Genomic DNA, 16,150 nt, shown 5'->3' on the forward strand with positions numbered 1-16,150 from the left:
AAGCATGTACTGTGTCCAGTGGCATGGCAAGCCCACGAGCACTCACCTCAGGCTGATTTCCCATAAGTCAATTTTTTTTTTTTAACAACATGTATCTCGGAATTGCAGCACTCCATTATGCTTGCGTAGCAACTTGCTGGTTAATATGTAGCAAAATGCCGTGTGGTAACAAATGTTTTTTTGCTATTGTTGAGCTGGAATGTTAGTTCAGCTTCTAGATAAAAGTGGCTTGCGCAAGGCGTCCCGGTAGACCATGATTTCTGTGGCTTGAACAGTAGTTCTGTAGGCAACCGTGTTCTGCTCTTCGTCTCCCCCGTGCTTCCCTTCATCTTCCACGTGAGCGAGGGGTGGGCTGACAGAAGGGCAGGGGCTGGCAGCCCTTTGCATCCTGCAAAGCACCAGCGTGGGGTTTATATTATGCCCATTGCTAGTCAAGCATCTGTTGAAAACACTCTTTATTCTGGTTGTGTTCCTAGCAGAAACATTGTTAGATGCTTTATTTAATAGCTTTAAACCACAAGTGTTCTTTGGCTGGTTTTATGGATAAGACAATCTTTCAAAAAAAAATCCAAAACCAAAAAAATCCAGTAATAAGTGAAGGATACCCCACAAAGGATTAAAGAATCCTCCTTCCCTGCTGCTGGGAATCCTAGGTGAGACTAGATGAAGTGTTTGTATCTTTGAGAAGGTACATCATCATTTTTAAAAGGTAACAGAGAAGGAAAAAATCCAGAAGGATTTTGAGTATGAACATTTTCAACATTTGTAGCTCATTATTTTTTCATTCTAGAGTAGGAAATTCAGATCTCTTGAAAATCCTGTGAAGCATGTGCTTCACAGAGATTATAAGTGGGAAATGGTGCAGCAAAAACACCTTTAATGGAAGAAGCTCCCAAATAGAGGAGAACCCAAACAGACGAACCCTACAGCAGTGATGGTACGGTGTCTGGAAGCTGCAGAATAACCACGCAGTGTAGATTTGGAGCGTTTTGCTTGGAGATTGCAGTATCCCAAAGAAGAATCCCTAAGTCCAATACATGCACTCTAAAATGAGTAATGAAAAGTCAGTGGTCCAGAAGCCATTTGCAGTGCAGCCTTCCATCACCTGCTGTGGCTTTTCAACAGCTAACGGCAAGCTTTGAGCACCAGAGCCTCTCTCCTCTGGTTCTGTGCATGAAATATTACGACTTTGACTCAATAACTCTATTTGTGCCTGTCTGTGCATTGGCTTCCCTTGGCTTCTACAACGATGTGAGTTTCCAAAAGCAAGTTAAACTCCAGGGATGGGAGTAGTGAGGTTATAGTGAATGGCAGGATGGTGAAGCATCCAGGACAGTGATCTCTCCCAGGCCCGGTTGACTCCTGTGGCAGTGAATGCTCAGTGGGGATTAACCCCTCAGGCCATGACTTGGGCCAGTCTCTGTGACAGGAGGTGACCACTTTGAGAAAGGGCTCTTTGTGATAGTAACCAGCCATATGTAGTTGTAATGATAAGAAAGGGACCATCTTATTTTAGTCACTTTGCGACAAATACTACCACAATTCATTACTTTCCATCAGTGCCTCATCCTATGGAGGAATCACCACTGCCCATCTACATTGAGGAGGGGACAGAAGTCCCGATTGGTGAGTGCAGTTGGGATGGGATTTGTTTAAGGGAGGGTATTAAGGGTACTTGGGTTTTATATTCCTCACATTTGTGTGTACCCGTTTGTCATTGAAAATTGTAAGGTCTGTTGCAAATGTTTTGGGGATTTTATTTTATTTTATTCTTTATTTTATATTTAGAGCTCCTGAGAGTTGTTAAATACTGCTAGCATTGGTTTTCAGCTAATCATAAATCAAAGTACATAATTTATGCAGTGACATTGAAAGCTTCCATGCAGGATGTCTTAATGCAAGGCTGGGGAAGACCATGAGTATCACAAGAGGTAGTTCCCACTTTGGCCTTTGACCTCAGTGTTGAGATACTCAGAATAATCTGAGGTCTGGGTCAGTGTTTTTGTTCTTGCTGACACTCTTAGGCCCAGCACCCAACAGACTTGCATTGCCTATACCACTGCATAGCCAGAAGAGAGGCAGAGAGGTTTGCCATTCCCTGTCGTGCACATTGAGGTGCTGCACACCCTCAGCTCTGAGCTCTGGTGTAGATGTATTCTCACTTCCTGGATATATAGGTTGGCTGTTGTTTTGGGTTTTTTTAAAATAGGGAAGCAGTCTTGAAGATAACCCATAAAAGAATGCAACGAAAAGATCAGTAAGTTGAACTGTGGTGATCTTTTTGGACAGTAGAAAGTTGTGATGGCAAAACTTCCCAAAGCCCCATCCTTACTCAATCTGTTCTGGACTGCATACAGTAAGTGTGCCTTATCTCTCACCTTGGGAATCTGCCTTGTTGAGCAGATGTGTCTCTTCAAACAAATTTTTCTTATTATATATCCTGAATTTTTCCATTCCTAAATTCAAGCAATTGCTTCTTGCCCTACTATCTTTTGAGCTAGATTAATTACCTTCCCTCTACACACAGTACCTGGAAGGTATTTATAGCTGGATCTCAGCCCAGGAGTCTTCTCATTTATAGAACATATTAATTTTAGCTTACTCTCTCCTTAGATCACTTTTATTGTCCTTATTTGTATTTCCCTTAATTTCTCTATCTCCTTTCTAATATGTGGAGACTTGAACAACTCATAATTTGTTCACTGTGGCTGTTTTGACACAGCATTATGCTTTAGATTTCCATATCATCCCTTCCCATGCCCACATCCAGAAGTAGCTTAGCTTTTGACCCTTCTGCATCACTCAGTAGGATCACACAGAGAAACTCTATTACTTGGCTAATCTTACCTGGAATCACCTTTAGGTCCTTCTTGGATTCATGGCTTTGCTAGCTGCTCCTCAGGCAATGTCACTGCTCTCCTGGGATGTTGGGCTTTATACTTCCAAACACTAAATCCCCATCCCATTGCCTGCCACTTATTTTATCCAGGAATATTTTGAAACAGTGTGCCATTATTTATTTTAATGCCCTGGGATTTTATCATTTACATAGAAGTTGTTACTGTTTTACTCTATATAGAAAAAAATACTTAAATTTTTAATATTTTGATACCTATTACAGCTTTTGCATGTTAGTCCAGACTCCTTTCCCAGCTTCATGATTCTTATTTGTATACCTTCCCTAATTATCTATCCTCTAGTTTAAAAAGTTCGTAAGAACTGACAGGTTTAGCCTTCTCCTTGTCTTAATTTTTTACCTTTCCTCATTATACAGTGAGTGTATTGTTTCTGTGCCTCTTCTATGCATGGCATGATGTGGTCTTTCCCACAGCAGATCATCTTTTCCTCACCTCTCCTGGGGTTGTAGTCAGCTGAAGGTCTGCTGGACTTTAGTCCTCCCTTGTAGAGCTGTTAAGGCTGAGTTCTGTCCTGGTCCCTGGAATTTCATCTTGTCTTTCCCACTGCACTGAGGAAACCTGAACAGCTGAGGTGGTGGCACCTGCACCAAAAAAAATACTGTAAGGCTGATGAGTCACAGAACTGACCGACCAACCAACCGAAAAAACCCCAAGTATGAGTGGAAAGCTTTTTAGAGGATGTTTGTTCGGTGCTGTCATGAAGCAGGTTTGTTGGATCAGGCTCTGAAGTGCAGCACCAGCTGTGAAATAGCCAAATTGGGTTGGAGAGGGCACCGTGTTTACTTATTCCAAATAAGTGTCTGGACTGTCAATACAGCAAGCTGTGGTTGAGGGGCAATGAGTGGAAAAAGTAAATGATGCAGAGATGAGGGCAAACCACAAGCTCTGAGTTTAGTATCTGAATGTCTGGCATGGGTCAGGGCTTTTAGATGCAGCATAAATCAAGGTAGGAAGCAGCTGAAAAATTCTGCTCTGGATCTGGGTCTCGGTATTGATCCTGCATTCAGTTGAGCTCACCAGTGTGATCCACATCCTGAGGGCCCATTTGCACCTGTACAGACCAGAACAGGAATAAAACAAAGTCCTGTCTGCGTTTAGGCTGGAGAAAAATAGCACACAGTGCAGTTGTTAAAACATTTCATTCAGCACAACCATCATTTACTTTTAAAAGGTTGTTTGGAGAACTTAGATTATTTCCTCATGTGAAACACATTTTGGCTGCTATATGGCATGCATATTATTCTGACCCAGGCCTGACTGGTGGTGCTAGATTGCTTTGTAGCTTCTGTAACTATTAAAAAATAGAAAAATCAGTACATTTTTTTCAGAGTCTAAATTTAACAGAGCTAATTATTTCAAGCATTTAAAAAGGAACATAAATCCCACTTGTTTATTACAGCTGCTTCATGAAAACAGCAGCTACAAATAATACTCTATAATAAAAATCTAGCTAACACTGTCATGAATTAGCCAACAAGAGAATGAACGTTTGAGATCTGGACAAGGGCAGCCTTTCTTCTCTGGTAGAAGGTCTTTGCATTGAGGAGAAGGTGGTTATTACCTAAATGCTGGTTTATCACCTTGGGTGAAATGAACACTTTGACATTTCTGCATAGATTAATATGACTTTTGATTGGAAAAAGGCCTGAGCTCTACTTAATTTTTATGTACTTTTGCCCTTTTTCAAATACATTCCTAGAGGAAGGTAGCTGAGTGAGATGCAACAAATATTTTAATAAATCAAAGATATTAATGAGGAGATGGGGAATATATTGTGACCACTAGCAAAGAACCTACGGAGTAGCAATAAAAGGGTGCAGGTCAAATGCTGGGAGTCTTGGTTCAGGCATGATTTCAGTTATCTCCCATCTAACTAAACAGTTCAGGAGATTCAAGGGGAGGAAATAGGCAGAGCAGGTCCTTATTCCCCATGGCCATTCATGGTAAGGTCATGGACATACTCTTCCATCACTGTTGTGTTAAATACTGAAGAAAACAGCTGAGACCACACAGTCTAAATTTACATTTTGTAAACCAAAAACACAGGAAAAATTATTTGTATTGGTAATCATTGCATTTGGGCTATACAGGAGACCACCAAGGGAATAACTGAGTCCTTGGGGATCAGGAGCAGTAGAGCTGTAGGCTGAAGTGGTTTTTTTTTTCCTTCCAAGTCACATTTGAGATGTTAGTGTTGTTTGATACCTGTGAAATTAGCTCAAAGACATAAAAATTCAGGACATAATTCTCAACTGATTTATTCCAGCATAGTTTTGTTGATTACAGTAGCATTACTATTGCTTTATCGTGTAAATTATGACAGAAGTCAGACCCCCTTTTTCAGGAATCACCCCTGCTGACCTTCAACCCCATTGCACTTCTGCTGTAGCTCTGAGTCCCTACGTGGACAAAATCCCAATTATCCCCTTCCATCTTTCTGATCCACTTTTGCTAATGAATAGCACTGGCTTCAGTGTACTTTTGTCAAATGCCTGCAAGTGTTAAATAGACCTTACCTCTACAGGATTCTTACCCCAATGAAATCATGTGGGTGTGGTGGAAGGCTCCACCTGAATCCATGTTCTCTTGATTGTACTCACAAGTCAGGGTGCAGCCTGGGCTCATCTACAGCATCTTGATTACAGGAGAAGAATTTTCTTGTAATCACACAGTTTGTTCTGCCGCTACTCAGTCCCTGCTTTTAAGCATCTCTGATGTTTTCTTCATGATAAAAGCTGGATTTCTAGTCTACTGCTCTTGGGCAGACTTACTGAAAGAGAAATGCTTTGTTACTTTTTGTGTCTCCTTTGATAAGAGAAAGTGCCCCTTTTCCAGCCCAGAAGAGTATTTGACACCCTACAGAGAGCTGGCTCTGTGTCTCTCTAGGAGGTTGCCTTCCCTTGCAAGAGAGGAGAACCTTTTCTGTTGCACATGCTTCAAGGTTTGCTCTTTCATGGGGAGCTGGCACACAGAAAGCTTGATTTTTGCCAGGTACTGAGTGCCTTCTGCAAGGTATTGAGTGCCCTCCTATCCTTTGCAGCCAAAAAGGAGTTGATTGCTCTTGGCATCAGTCAAATCTGGACCCAGAAGACCACAGGTAGTATTTAACAATTATTTATATGCTTTCGCATGCCAGAGTTTGTCTGAATTAATTTTCCTTGCATATGAGAGATTTGAGGCATTAATGACACTTGCCTGCCACTAAAAACAGATTTTTTTAAAAATAATAATAATAATACAATAATAAGCATGACATTTATTGCATTGCCATGGGGAAATTAAAAACCCCCAACATTAACTAGAGTCCAAGTGACTATTAGCTCTTCAGAGCTAATGTGTGAGTTATATACCCTGAATGAGCACCATATGCCAGTTCATTGTGGCACAGTGAGTCACAGGACACATTGTGGAAAGCAATAATTGCTTGGCATGCACTGAAGAACTCAGTAGGGCTTTTTGTTTGGTTTTCTTAAAGGAATATGTTTTACTCTGACAATAAAATGGGTATTGTCTGATATGCTGCCACCAGGGACTATTGCTTATTTTGTACTTAACCTGGAGCTTACCCATTTGTCACTCACAGCACACCTCCTCAGTATCTTTTGCTTTCCAACTGCTTGTATTGTATGTGTGCAGTACCAGGAGAGTGAGGAGTGAGCCTTCCATTTGGTATCATCTTGTCATTTTGTATCAATCCCCTTTCCCTTTCTTCCTCCTCTTCCTTCTTTGTCCAATAGAGACATTCAGATTGTTTATATGGAATAAATGTTCATCCTGAGCACAGTCAAGCAGTGGGACGAATTGCACAGGGATCGTACAGTCTCCACTCTTGGTCAGATCTTAACCAGATAAGGCCATCAGCAAGCCAGTCTAATTTTGATATTGGCCTTTCTTTGAGCAGGAGGCTGGGCTATATGATCTCCAGAAATCCCTTTTAACCCAAATTACTTTATGGTTCTGTTTAATACCCAGTTCCTGTACTGATTCAGCCATAGTACTGTGCATGTCATTAACTCCTCACTCCCTGTCACTGTCACTCTCTTTCCTACCTGCATAGACCAGGAGAGACCTCATGAGGGGACAGTGGGTTTATTCACGTGGGAACAATATCAAGATGTAAATGGTGACCTCAAGTGAGATCAGTAGGTGAAATTTGGGTATCTCTGGAATTATTTGGAATTTGTAACAGGATTTCACTTGAGTTCTCTTCAAATCTTCAGTAAGTTCCAATAAGTTATCAATTGAAGAGTTTGATGAATAATTATATCAGGATGATAAGTCTTTAAAAAGTAAATACCACCTTATTTTTTTTTCCTTTTCAGTGACAAATCTCATTCTCTAGCAGCCTTGAAGAGAGCTTTGGGGAATTTAGGATTTAGTGAGTCACCAACTGCCCTCACTGGGCCGTTACGTGCTGGTTTCCTCATGCAGCCGTAACCACGTGAGGGAGTTAATGCTGCACAGAGCATCTGCTCCTCAGCTCAAGGCCCTCCCAGCCCTGCAGCTGTCTGCCAGAGAGCTGGGACATGCACAGGGGCATCTGCAAGCTCCATCGGATAGCAAATTTTCATGTTAGGCCCATATGTTAGCCAAAAAAATGCCCTTCATCAGAACAATGTTATTTTAATTGTGCTGAGAGGAAGCAAGATCACATTCAGATTGACCATACCAGCCTAGGGGATTTTCAACAATGATGTAGCTATTCTAGGGGGAAAAAAACCCTCAAAAACTCCCTTGCTGGGAAAAAAAAACCAGGAACATTTCATAGGGTTTCATAGGGTTGCTCTTTCAAATCTGACAAGTTAAAAGTGCTTTTTCTCCTTCTCTCTACTTTATTAACAAGAAGTATATTACTTATCCAAACACCTGATTTCCCATCAGGCTCTATCAAAAGTAAAGTTTACAAATGGGGCTGCCATAGTGGATTGAGGAAAGACTAAATATGGGCAACCAAAAGCTTTTGATGTCCCCTTTTATACAAGGCAGGATTCTAAAATCAAGTTTTGACAGGACAGACGAGCTTTCATTGCTGCCCTCCCTTTTCTGTAACCGCACAGATACTCTCACCTCATAACTCATCCTCCTCAAAAGATGCAGAGTACTGCTCTTTCAAGTGCAAAAAGGGTGTTGTGCCATGTAGAGGGAATATAGTAATGGAAAATACTGGTGCTCAGTAGGGTTGAAGTTCCTTTCTCCTCTGCCCTTTGTGCAGTACACAAGCAATACGTTACAAGTCAAATTTCATGGGCAGGTGGTATCCAAATGTGGCATTTCAAGCAGTACATCTGACTTCGAATCACCTAGGTTTCTCCTTTCTCCTAGATTTCTGTAAAGCTATCACAAGTTCATGTCGCTCTTGTACAAGTCACCTACAAAAATTCAGACAATTCAACCAAGGAACTCTCTCACTTTCTACCATTAATTTGTATGTGAAGTGTTTTTGTTGCTATCTCAGCTGTTTGTCAGGTGCCTATTGTTTATAGTGGAACTGCAAACAATTTCCCACCTGTCTATTATTAGCTTTTGCATAAGAAAATCAAATGGTGAAAAACAATTGTAGTCATGATGAAGACAGCTGTAGATACTAAAGGTTAATGTGCCGTGTTGGTATCTTATGTAAGTGTGTTAGCTGAGATGAAATTGCACCGAGAAAAATCCTCAGCTGGTAACAGGAGTAAGTTCAGTTTACAGTAGTCAGGCTAGGACTATAAAAGCAACCTGCAATGAAACCATCAACTGGCATTTGTTTGAAAAGATAAGAAGAGATGGAGAAAAATACTCAGGCTGTTCACATATTGTTGTGCTGTATTTGGGGAAGCTTACCTACAAAAGCCAGCAGAAAAACAAGTAAACAAGTACCTGTAGCATGTGGGATTGACCCTGGTATAAAGGTGGGACTGCATATACTTGTTTCTTGTGTTGGAGTCTGCCTTTGCTGTAATAAAATTCCCTTTGGAGTCAGCAATTCCAGGGTGAATTCTGTGGGGCTTTTGTCCAGGTAGTGTGTGAGCTCAGGGTTTTGTTGCTGCTTGGTGTGTGCTTTGCACTTTGCAGACCGTGGTATGCAGAAGTGGTTTATGTGTTGGTTTCCTTGGAAAAATGAAGTATTTGTTCTGGTGCTGTTTGGTTTTCATATCTCTTGACATAAAAATGAGCACAGCTCCCGCTCTGTGAAAGCTGATGTCAGAGACCCATGGCAAAACTGAACTGAAAATACACCTCTGGTTGGGAATCACTCTGAATCACACAGTGTTTAAAAGCACGGTGGTTTAGTGGTCAATACCAAAGGTTCTGCTCGCAACTCAGAACTTCAAAGCAGATGGCCAAGTGATCAAATTAGTGATTTTTTTGATCAAATCATGCCCATTACAAGGCCTGTAGGACATAGTGGTATTCCTTCTCAATTGCCCTCCAGGAGCACAATGAGTGGCTCTGGGCAGCCAGGGAAGTTGAGAGGACAGGGCTGCAGCTGGAGACAGAGCCAAGGCTGTTCTGGGATTAAACAAAACATGCCATTGTCCGGCTGTGCAAGCCAGCACCTGGCGCCAGCTGCAGGAGAGCAAATAAATTTCATAGTGTCTACAGAGCTTCACTTTTTTGTGTGTGTGAAAGTCTATGTTTCACCAACCTGTTTTGCAAAGTTGTGCTCTCCCTGAGTTTGTTCACCAGCTTTGCCACTTCTTCTTTTTGCACATCCCCTGCAGACCCCCCCGTGCTGCTGCACTGCCATGTCAGTGGTTTCAATTTCATTTCCTGTGTGAAACTTCATACGCCTAAGGTTTTTGTTCCTTTTTTTGTTTTTTTTTTCTTGAAGGAAAGAAAACAACAGTAAAGTAAACCTCAGGGTGCTTAGGAAATTTCTGTTGCTGAAGGCCTGTGAGCAGAGGTGCTCTGGCCAAGCACCCCAGTCACCCTGGTTCATCAGCAAAGGGTTGTTGCTGCACTTCTTAAAAGATTACAGCTCATTTCTGTCACTGAGTCATATTTTTGCTGATATTTACTGCCAGCATGGAGGAGAAGTCAAGGCTAAAATCAAAAGTACCTCACTCTCACCATTAAGTTTTAGTACTCATGGCCCAGCCCTCAGGGCTTTGTAACCTGCTCGGTTTTATAGCCCTGTAATGGGACTAACACTGCGGATCGCGTGCGTGTAATAGCTGTTTTCCTGGTACAGGTTGGCTGGCTGCTTTCCACCCACGGTGCTGTGTTGCACAACTCCTCCTTCCATATATGTATTCTAGAAAAAAACAAAAAAAATCAGGTGTTAGGCAGATGGGGCACAGGAACAAAGAAGAAAAGATTATTCCTTTCCACTGATAGTGTGAGGATCTGGATTTCTGGGAGTAAGGTACTGTATGACATGTTTAAACAGCTGCCACAGGTGGGATAGAAATCTGTCCTCAGTTATTGTTTAAGATGAATGGATAGAGGCAGTAAAAACACAACTCTGGCTTTGTGTGGAGGTGGCCTAGGCAGGTATGGCATCAGCTGATCAAAGCCATGGCTGGATATAGAAAACTCTACTTGTTTTTCCAAAAACGTGTAATCTTACACATCCATCTTTTTTTTACTTAGTTAGAAAACATAATGAAAAAGTATAGTAATCCTCAATTGGGAGAAAGCCCTGAACATTAGCATTGGTAAACTCAGTTAATTTAAGGCTAAATTTAGAACTAGAGTGAAAGAAAAAACAGGCGAGGGTGAAATTATTTATCCCCAAGAAAAGATTTCTTTGAAATAAGGAATTCATATGTTTTATTGCACATTTGCCTCACTAAATGGCTGCTTTATTGTTTCTCTTCCCTCTGCCGGGGCAGTGCTCCATTATCGTAGCATGGAAATTGCTGTCTGACATTATCATGTGTTGTAAGTGCCTTGCCGAAGTGTCACATAGGATCAATACACTATTAATCACATGCAAAAAATTCAATAGGCACAGGGCACACCACTGACCATTTGAGTTCATAAGCTTTGAGAGCTTTACGGAGTTTGCCTTTTTTAATAGCAGGATGAAGGACATCCTTTAATTGATTTTGGTGTGGTTTATTTGTGGCAATAAAACTAATTTCATTGACACCAGAACTTGATAGAGAATTGCAATCCATTCAACGGCAGACCCTCAGAATTTAAAGCAAAATACAACAATGCTTGTTCATTTGGTCAAAAAGTGTATAACTGCAGGGTACAAGGAGGTTGAAGAGTTGAGGATGCACACAGCTTGTTGAATCTCCTTCAGCAATGCCCATCTTGCTTGGAATGTCATCAGCTTGCTACACCACGCAGATAGAATGCATTTTGTTAAGGGCCCTCCCTTAAGGACAAAGGCCGCAAGAGGTGGTGTCACCCAGTAAAGTAATGGTTTTCCACTTCCACGGCGGGAGAGCTGGTAGAGCAGAGGGAGCAGGCAGGGATGGCAGTGGGAAGCTGGTGCTTCTTTCCAGCCTGTTGACAGTCAGGAGGCTGTGAGCTGGCACACCCAGAGGCATTAATTTGGGTCAGCAGTTGGCTTCATGTGAGCAAACCCAAGTTTTAACTGGTTGTTGTCCTGCGCGTAATTACCAGTACAAGACGCAAAGCACATCGAGCAGTTTCCACTCAGTCTCTCTGCCACTGCCAATCCCCCCTCCTTCCCCTTGGTTGTCTTTGCAAGAGCAGCCCCTGGTTTGCCTCTCTGAGGAGGACAGAACAGGAGGACCATGGCTCTCCAGGCAGGACACTTGGTTTCTCACTGGGATACAGGAGACCCTGTGCCCACAGGGGATTTCCCTACGACAGAGTCATAATCAGTGTGACTCAGTGCCAGTCCTCTGCTTCACTGCATCCCATGCTCTTCCTTACTGACTACCATGACTTGCCTGTGCCATCTCCCTGAGGAATCAGGCTACATCCCTGAGGCTGGGAAGCATCATCTTTGCTTCAGCCCCTGTTTAGGGTCAAGGTCATGTTCCCTCTGAAATCCATTGGAATTTGTGGGTATCCATTTTCCTCCTTTCCACCCCACAAAATGGAAAAGGAGTTTTTCATTTCCTCCTGTTCTGGGTTTAGTTGTAACTGCTTTGTTCTTTGACATAAATAAGTAGAACAAAATGAGCATCCAGAGTATTATGTGACTGCAGATTTTCTGCTGCTGAAACCTGAGCAAAGATGCAGGATTTTATAACAGCTCAGTTGTGTGACATGGTGCCTATTTGAAGCATTTGAAGAGCATGAATGGAAACACCAGCAAGAAAAAAAACCATGTAAGGAAAAAAGATACCTTTTGTCCAGACCAAAACTGATGAAAAAGAAATTGCATTAAGCCCTGGACTTTTCTTTCAGAGTAGGCTTCAGCTTTATAAAGAAGTTCATTTTGCTCCTAGAAAATTTTCAGTAGCAAATTTTCCAGTCAATCTTAGAAGACTAAAAAAAGCATCACAGTGAAAGAAAAGGAAATGATGAAGAAGCAAGAAGGGAGATGGAGAAAGTTGGAGTGAAAACCGAGAAAGAAGAAAGGACAAATGGGTTTTAGGGTTTAAATAGCAACCCAAACCAGGGAAAAGTATTCAGAAAAAGAGGAGTCCATTAAAGATAAAAGTGAGCTGCAGTTCAGGGAATTTTTAGAGGCACTTTTTAAGAGGAAGAGAGGCAGTGTGTGCAGTAAAGGGAGTGGTACTATTTTTCAGAAAATGTAGGTATCTTGTTCAGTGAAGCAGAACGAACTTGGATATGAACTGGGGACAGTAAGTGAAGTCAGGTGCTCTTTGGATACTGACAGGGCCTTGAGGGCTGCCAGACATAAAGGCTTTTTCTCCTCCAGATTCGAAAGACTTGCACTTAAGCCATAAGTTTGATCAAGGGGCTGTTTATTTTAATCATGTATCGATTGTTTTAACCACACTGCCCTGGGAGGGAAGGAGAACTGTCAACGTTAAGAATTACAGCTTTCAAAGTACCAAGTAATCCTAGGAAATGAGCCAAACATAATAAATGCAGTTTTATTTGGGACCTGATCCTACTACTGTTGGAATCAATAGCAGCTTTTCCACTGCTCTCAATGAAAGTGGAAGCTGCTTATTTGAAGACCAGCTCTGATCCAGCAATCAGGGCATCTAATTTTGAAATATTCATGAATGTGAATGTAAAATAATAATTTTTCAAAAGAGCCAATCCACAAATAGATTGGCAGTTCTAGGAAAGTTCAGTCTTTAAAGGAATGTTGACTTCAATTTGCAGGATACAAAATAAAAAATGACAGAAAAATAAGAGAGATAGCAATGTCCAAAGAGGAAGGGAGCTTAAACAGGGTTAGAAAAATTAATTATGTGGTAAACTGATGACTTTCAAAAATCATTGAGGCAGAAAAGGATGAGAGAGCACTGAGAAGCTCAAGATATACAGTCTGCACAGGCTGAACTTAGTAGAGAAGGGTCCTTGAAAGCAGAAGTAGTGATGGTACACATCATACTGCAAAAATAGTCCATAAAATCAGCAGTACAGCCATACAGTCATTGCTCAAGCAGCATTCCCATCAAGGTCAGAGACACTCTGAATGTGTACTTTGCTTTTAGTTTCCCGAAAGAAGAAGAAGCTAGAAAAAAACACCTTCAGTTCCCATTCTAGTCAACAATTCAGTATGTTGAATCTTTAATCATATGCATTGGCTAAAAAAGAAGTATCTGCTTTGCTGTGGTTTCTGATGTTCACATGCAAGACAAGGCGTGCATTTTAGCATGTGTAAATATTTACAAACACATATCTGTGTGTACAGGCAGACTTTGATTTTCCCATTTCCATCAGCATTTGGAAAAACACTGTTTGAAAGATTTGATTTTTAGTGACTATTAAATGAGGTGGCATCCACAATGGATTTGTCCTCAGGGCTCCTCCTGGAAGGTGTTGCTGTGCATTGGTCACTTGTCTCCAGCTATATGAAGCTTGGAGCGGATCATTACTGTAATCCCAAAGCAAAAACTGAACACAGTGTATTTTCAGATGTGTAATCCATGAGTTGTCTGTCAAAAAAAGTCAGTGGTTCAGCAGTACTGGACTTGCGTCTGTTCTGACAACCAGCAGGTCCTGGCTGTGCTGGTGGCCTTCCCTCATCTGCCCCGCTCACTGTCTGCCCCCTCTGTGCAGTGCCTCCCCCTTCCCCTACCCCCCATTTTTTTGTGTGTTATGGGGGATTATATTTCAATGCCAGTATTTTTTTAAAGGGTATGGGTTATCTGAGGTGCAGGCTCTACATGTGAAGATCCAATAGCTGTAGCCCAGGAGATGGCCCAAGCCAAGCTGGCTGTGAAAGCGCTCCTCTTATGGCTGGTTTTGTGGTATTTTCACCTGTGCACCAACAACCGATCAGTTATGGGGGCCAGCAAGAGAGCCTGGGTTATTGCAGGATATTTCACCCAAGGAAATTTGTGCAAGGGACAGAAATGTGACTCTCCAGTGGAAGGGCCTCCTGGCCGCACCAGCAGCCAGATGCTTGAGAAGTGCAAAGCGCCTGTGCTTGATCCCTTGTTCTATTTTTCCATATTTTACCAGCATCGATTTGACAATTGATTACTCCATCCTCAGTTATTGAGGGGTTGTACCAGTGTATGTGAGAGCAGTTTCTGGGCCTGGCCCTGTCTGGATTTCTTCTCTCCTTGCTTTTGGATCATCTCCTTGCAGTGTGGCTGGGCTCAGCCTAGGGGCACACCAGAAATAGCAGGCTTGACTGCTGCTTTTTATTTATCCATATTAAGTTCATCAGATGAAACCAAAGCTTCCTGGGGCCATCTGAAGCTTCCTGGAGGGGGTACTCTCACAGTCAGATGTGGCTCCTGGCAGGCAGACGTGTGTCTCCGGGAGGCAGACATATGCCTCAGACTTGGATCGGTCCTTTTGGACTATGTGGTTGTAAGAGCATTTTTTCACAATATATTTCCTTGGGGGAATCTGATGGACTTAGATCTCGGATACCATCCCCACTAAGTGATACAGTAAAAATAACCTATTATTCTCTGCTTCTGACCTGGGCGGTGACAACATATTGTTTCAGCATCTCTGTCAGACTATTTCCCTTAAGAGCCATTTTAACCTCACCCAGTGGGACATAGCTAAAGGAAATGAAACTCCAACCCCATTAAGGAAAAAGACAATGCCTTTCACTAAACAAACTTACTTTTCTTGGCTTTTCTTCGCCAGGGAGAATCGCCCGTACCCCCCACCCTTGCAGCCTTTGTAGACAGTTCCTGTAATTGGGAATGGCTGGGTGGACACCAATGGTTGGCAGCAAAGGGGGATAAATCCGACATCCCTTGAACGTGACATGGGCTGGGACCACAGTCCCAGGTGGCCTCTTAGCGACAATTCCTGTGGTACTGGTGGACCGTACGTGCCTGCCAGCCACAGCTGCTGGCCCTCCAGACACAATTGGGATTTTAGCTAGTCTATACACAGTAAAGCTGGGCTGTTACTAATTTTGTGCAAGCCTTGGATAGGTAGTGTTGAGAGCTGGTGACTTGCACTGACGTCGTGGTGGTTCATCTCCTGCCACCCGTACAGTGAAACAACCCCAAAAGCAAGCATGACCTTGAGGGTTCATGGACTAAGGGAGAGCTCATGATCTGTCATCACACTCCAGCTAAGGCTGAAGCAAATTTATGCTCACTAATAAGGTTTTCAAGCACGGCCATTAATTTGGGATATCTTGAGACAAATTAGAAGTCCCATTTTATAATGCAGTTCCACTCAGTTACAAAGAAGTCTGGAAAGGCACCATTTCACATTTTGTGTGCAGGTAATTGGGACAAACCACAGGGTGATCACCTTGTCCCAGGGAGAGTCAGGGTTTACAGAATGCAATCAACTGGTCAGCCTTGCACAACTCTGGGTAGAGCTGACTAACACCTGGGTCAAAGTAAATCTGCAGGCAAGAGGATTAGAGCTGGCAGAAAAATAAAGAACTCTGTGTCACGAGATAAAAGTAGACTGCAAAAAATTGCAATCCTGAAGAGTTTTTAATCTTAGAGGTGGCTAATGCTTCAAGTCCCCTTGGGGGTTTTTTTGCATAAGGGGAGCCTGTGTTCCCAGTGTTCTGTTTCAGGGTATTTCCAGTATCAATCTCCATGGGGAGCAGTTAAGCTCCTATTTCAAACCTAATCCTTCAGGGATCTATAAATCTATATATTTCTGTTCCCTCTTAAGCAGGTTTATGGCTCTCCCACCAGTTCACCCAAAAATTATGTGAAAAATAAGAGCATACCCTAAAC

General features: G+C 42.3%; 1 protein-coding gene across 6 annotated transcripts in view; it reads left to right on the forward strand.

The window, feature by feature from the left end:
* Positions 1-16,150, forward strand: part of SLC6A6 (solute carrier family 6 member 6) — a 57,926-nt gene that overhangs the window by 5,596 nt on the left and 36,180 nt on the right. For 2 of the 6 annotated variants that reach the window (XM_039559161.1, XM_019280273.3), the window contains exons 3-4: positions 1,561-1,626; positions 5,959-6,015. The exons of 3 other annotated variants lie outside the window; for them this stretch is intronic. In XM_039559161.1, the coding sequence (XP_039415095.1) occupies positions 1,572-1,626; positions 5,959-6,015 (112 nt within the window). In that variant the 5' untranslated portion in view covers positions 1,561-1,571. The remainder of the gene's footprint in view (positions 1-1,560; positions 1,627-5,958; positions 6,016-16,150) is intronic. One more of the 6 variants, XM_010390112.4, reaches the window with a different exon arrangement.

The sequence above is a fragment of the Corvus cornix genome, chromosome 12, assembly GCF_000738735.6.
Source record: "Corvus cornix cornix isolate S_Up_H32 chromosome 12, ASM73873v5, whole genome shotgun sequence".
Lineage (NCBI taxonomy): Eukaryota > Metazoa > Chordata > Aves > Passeriformes > Corvidae > Corvus > Corvus cornix.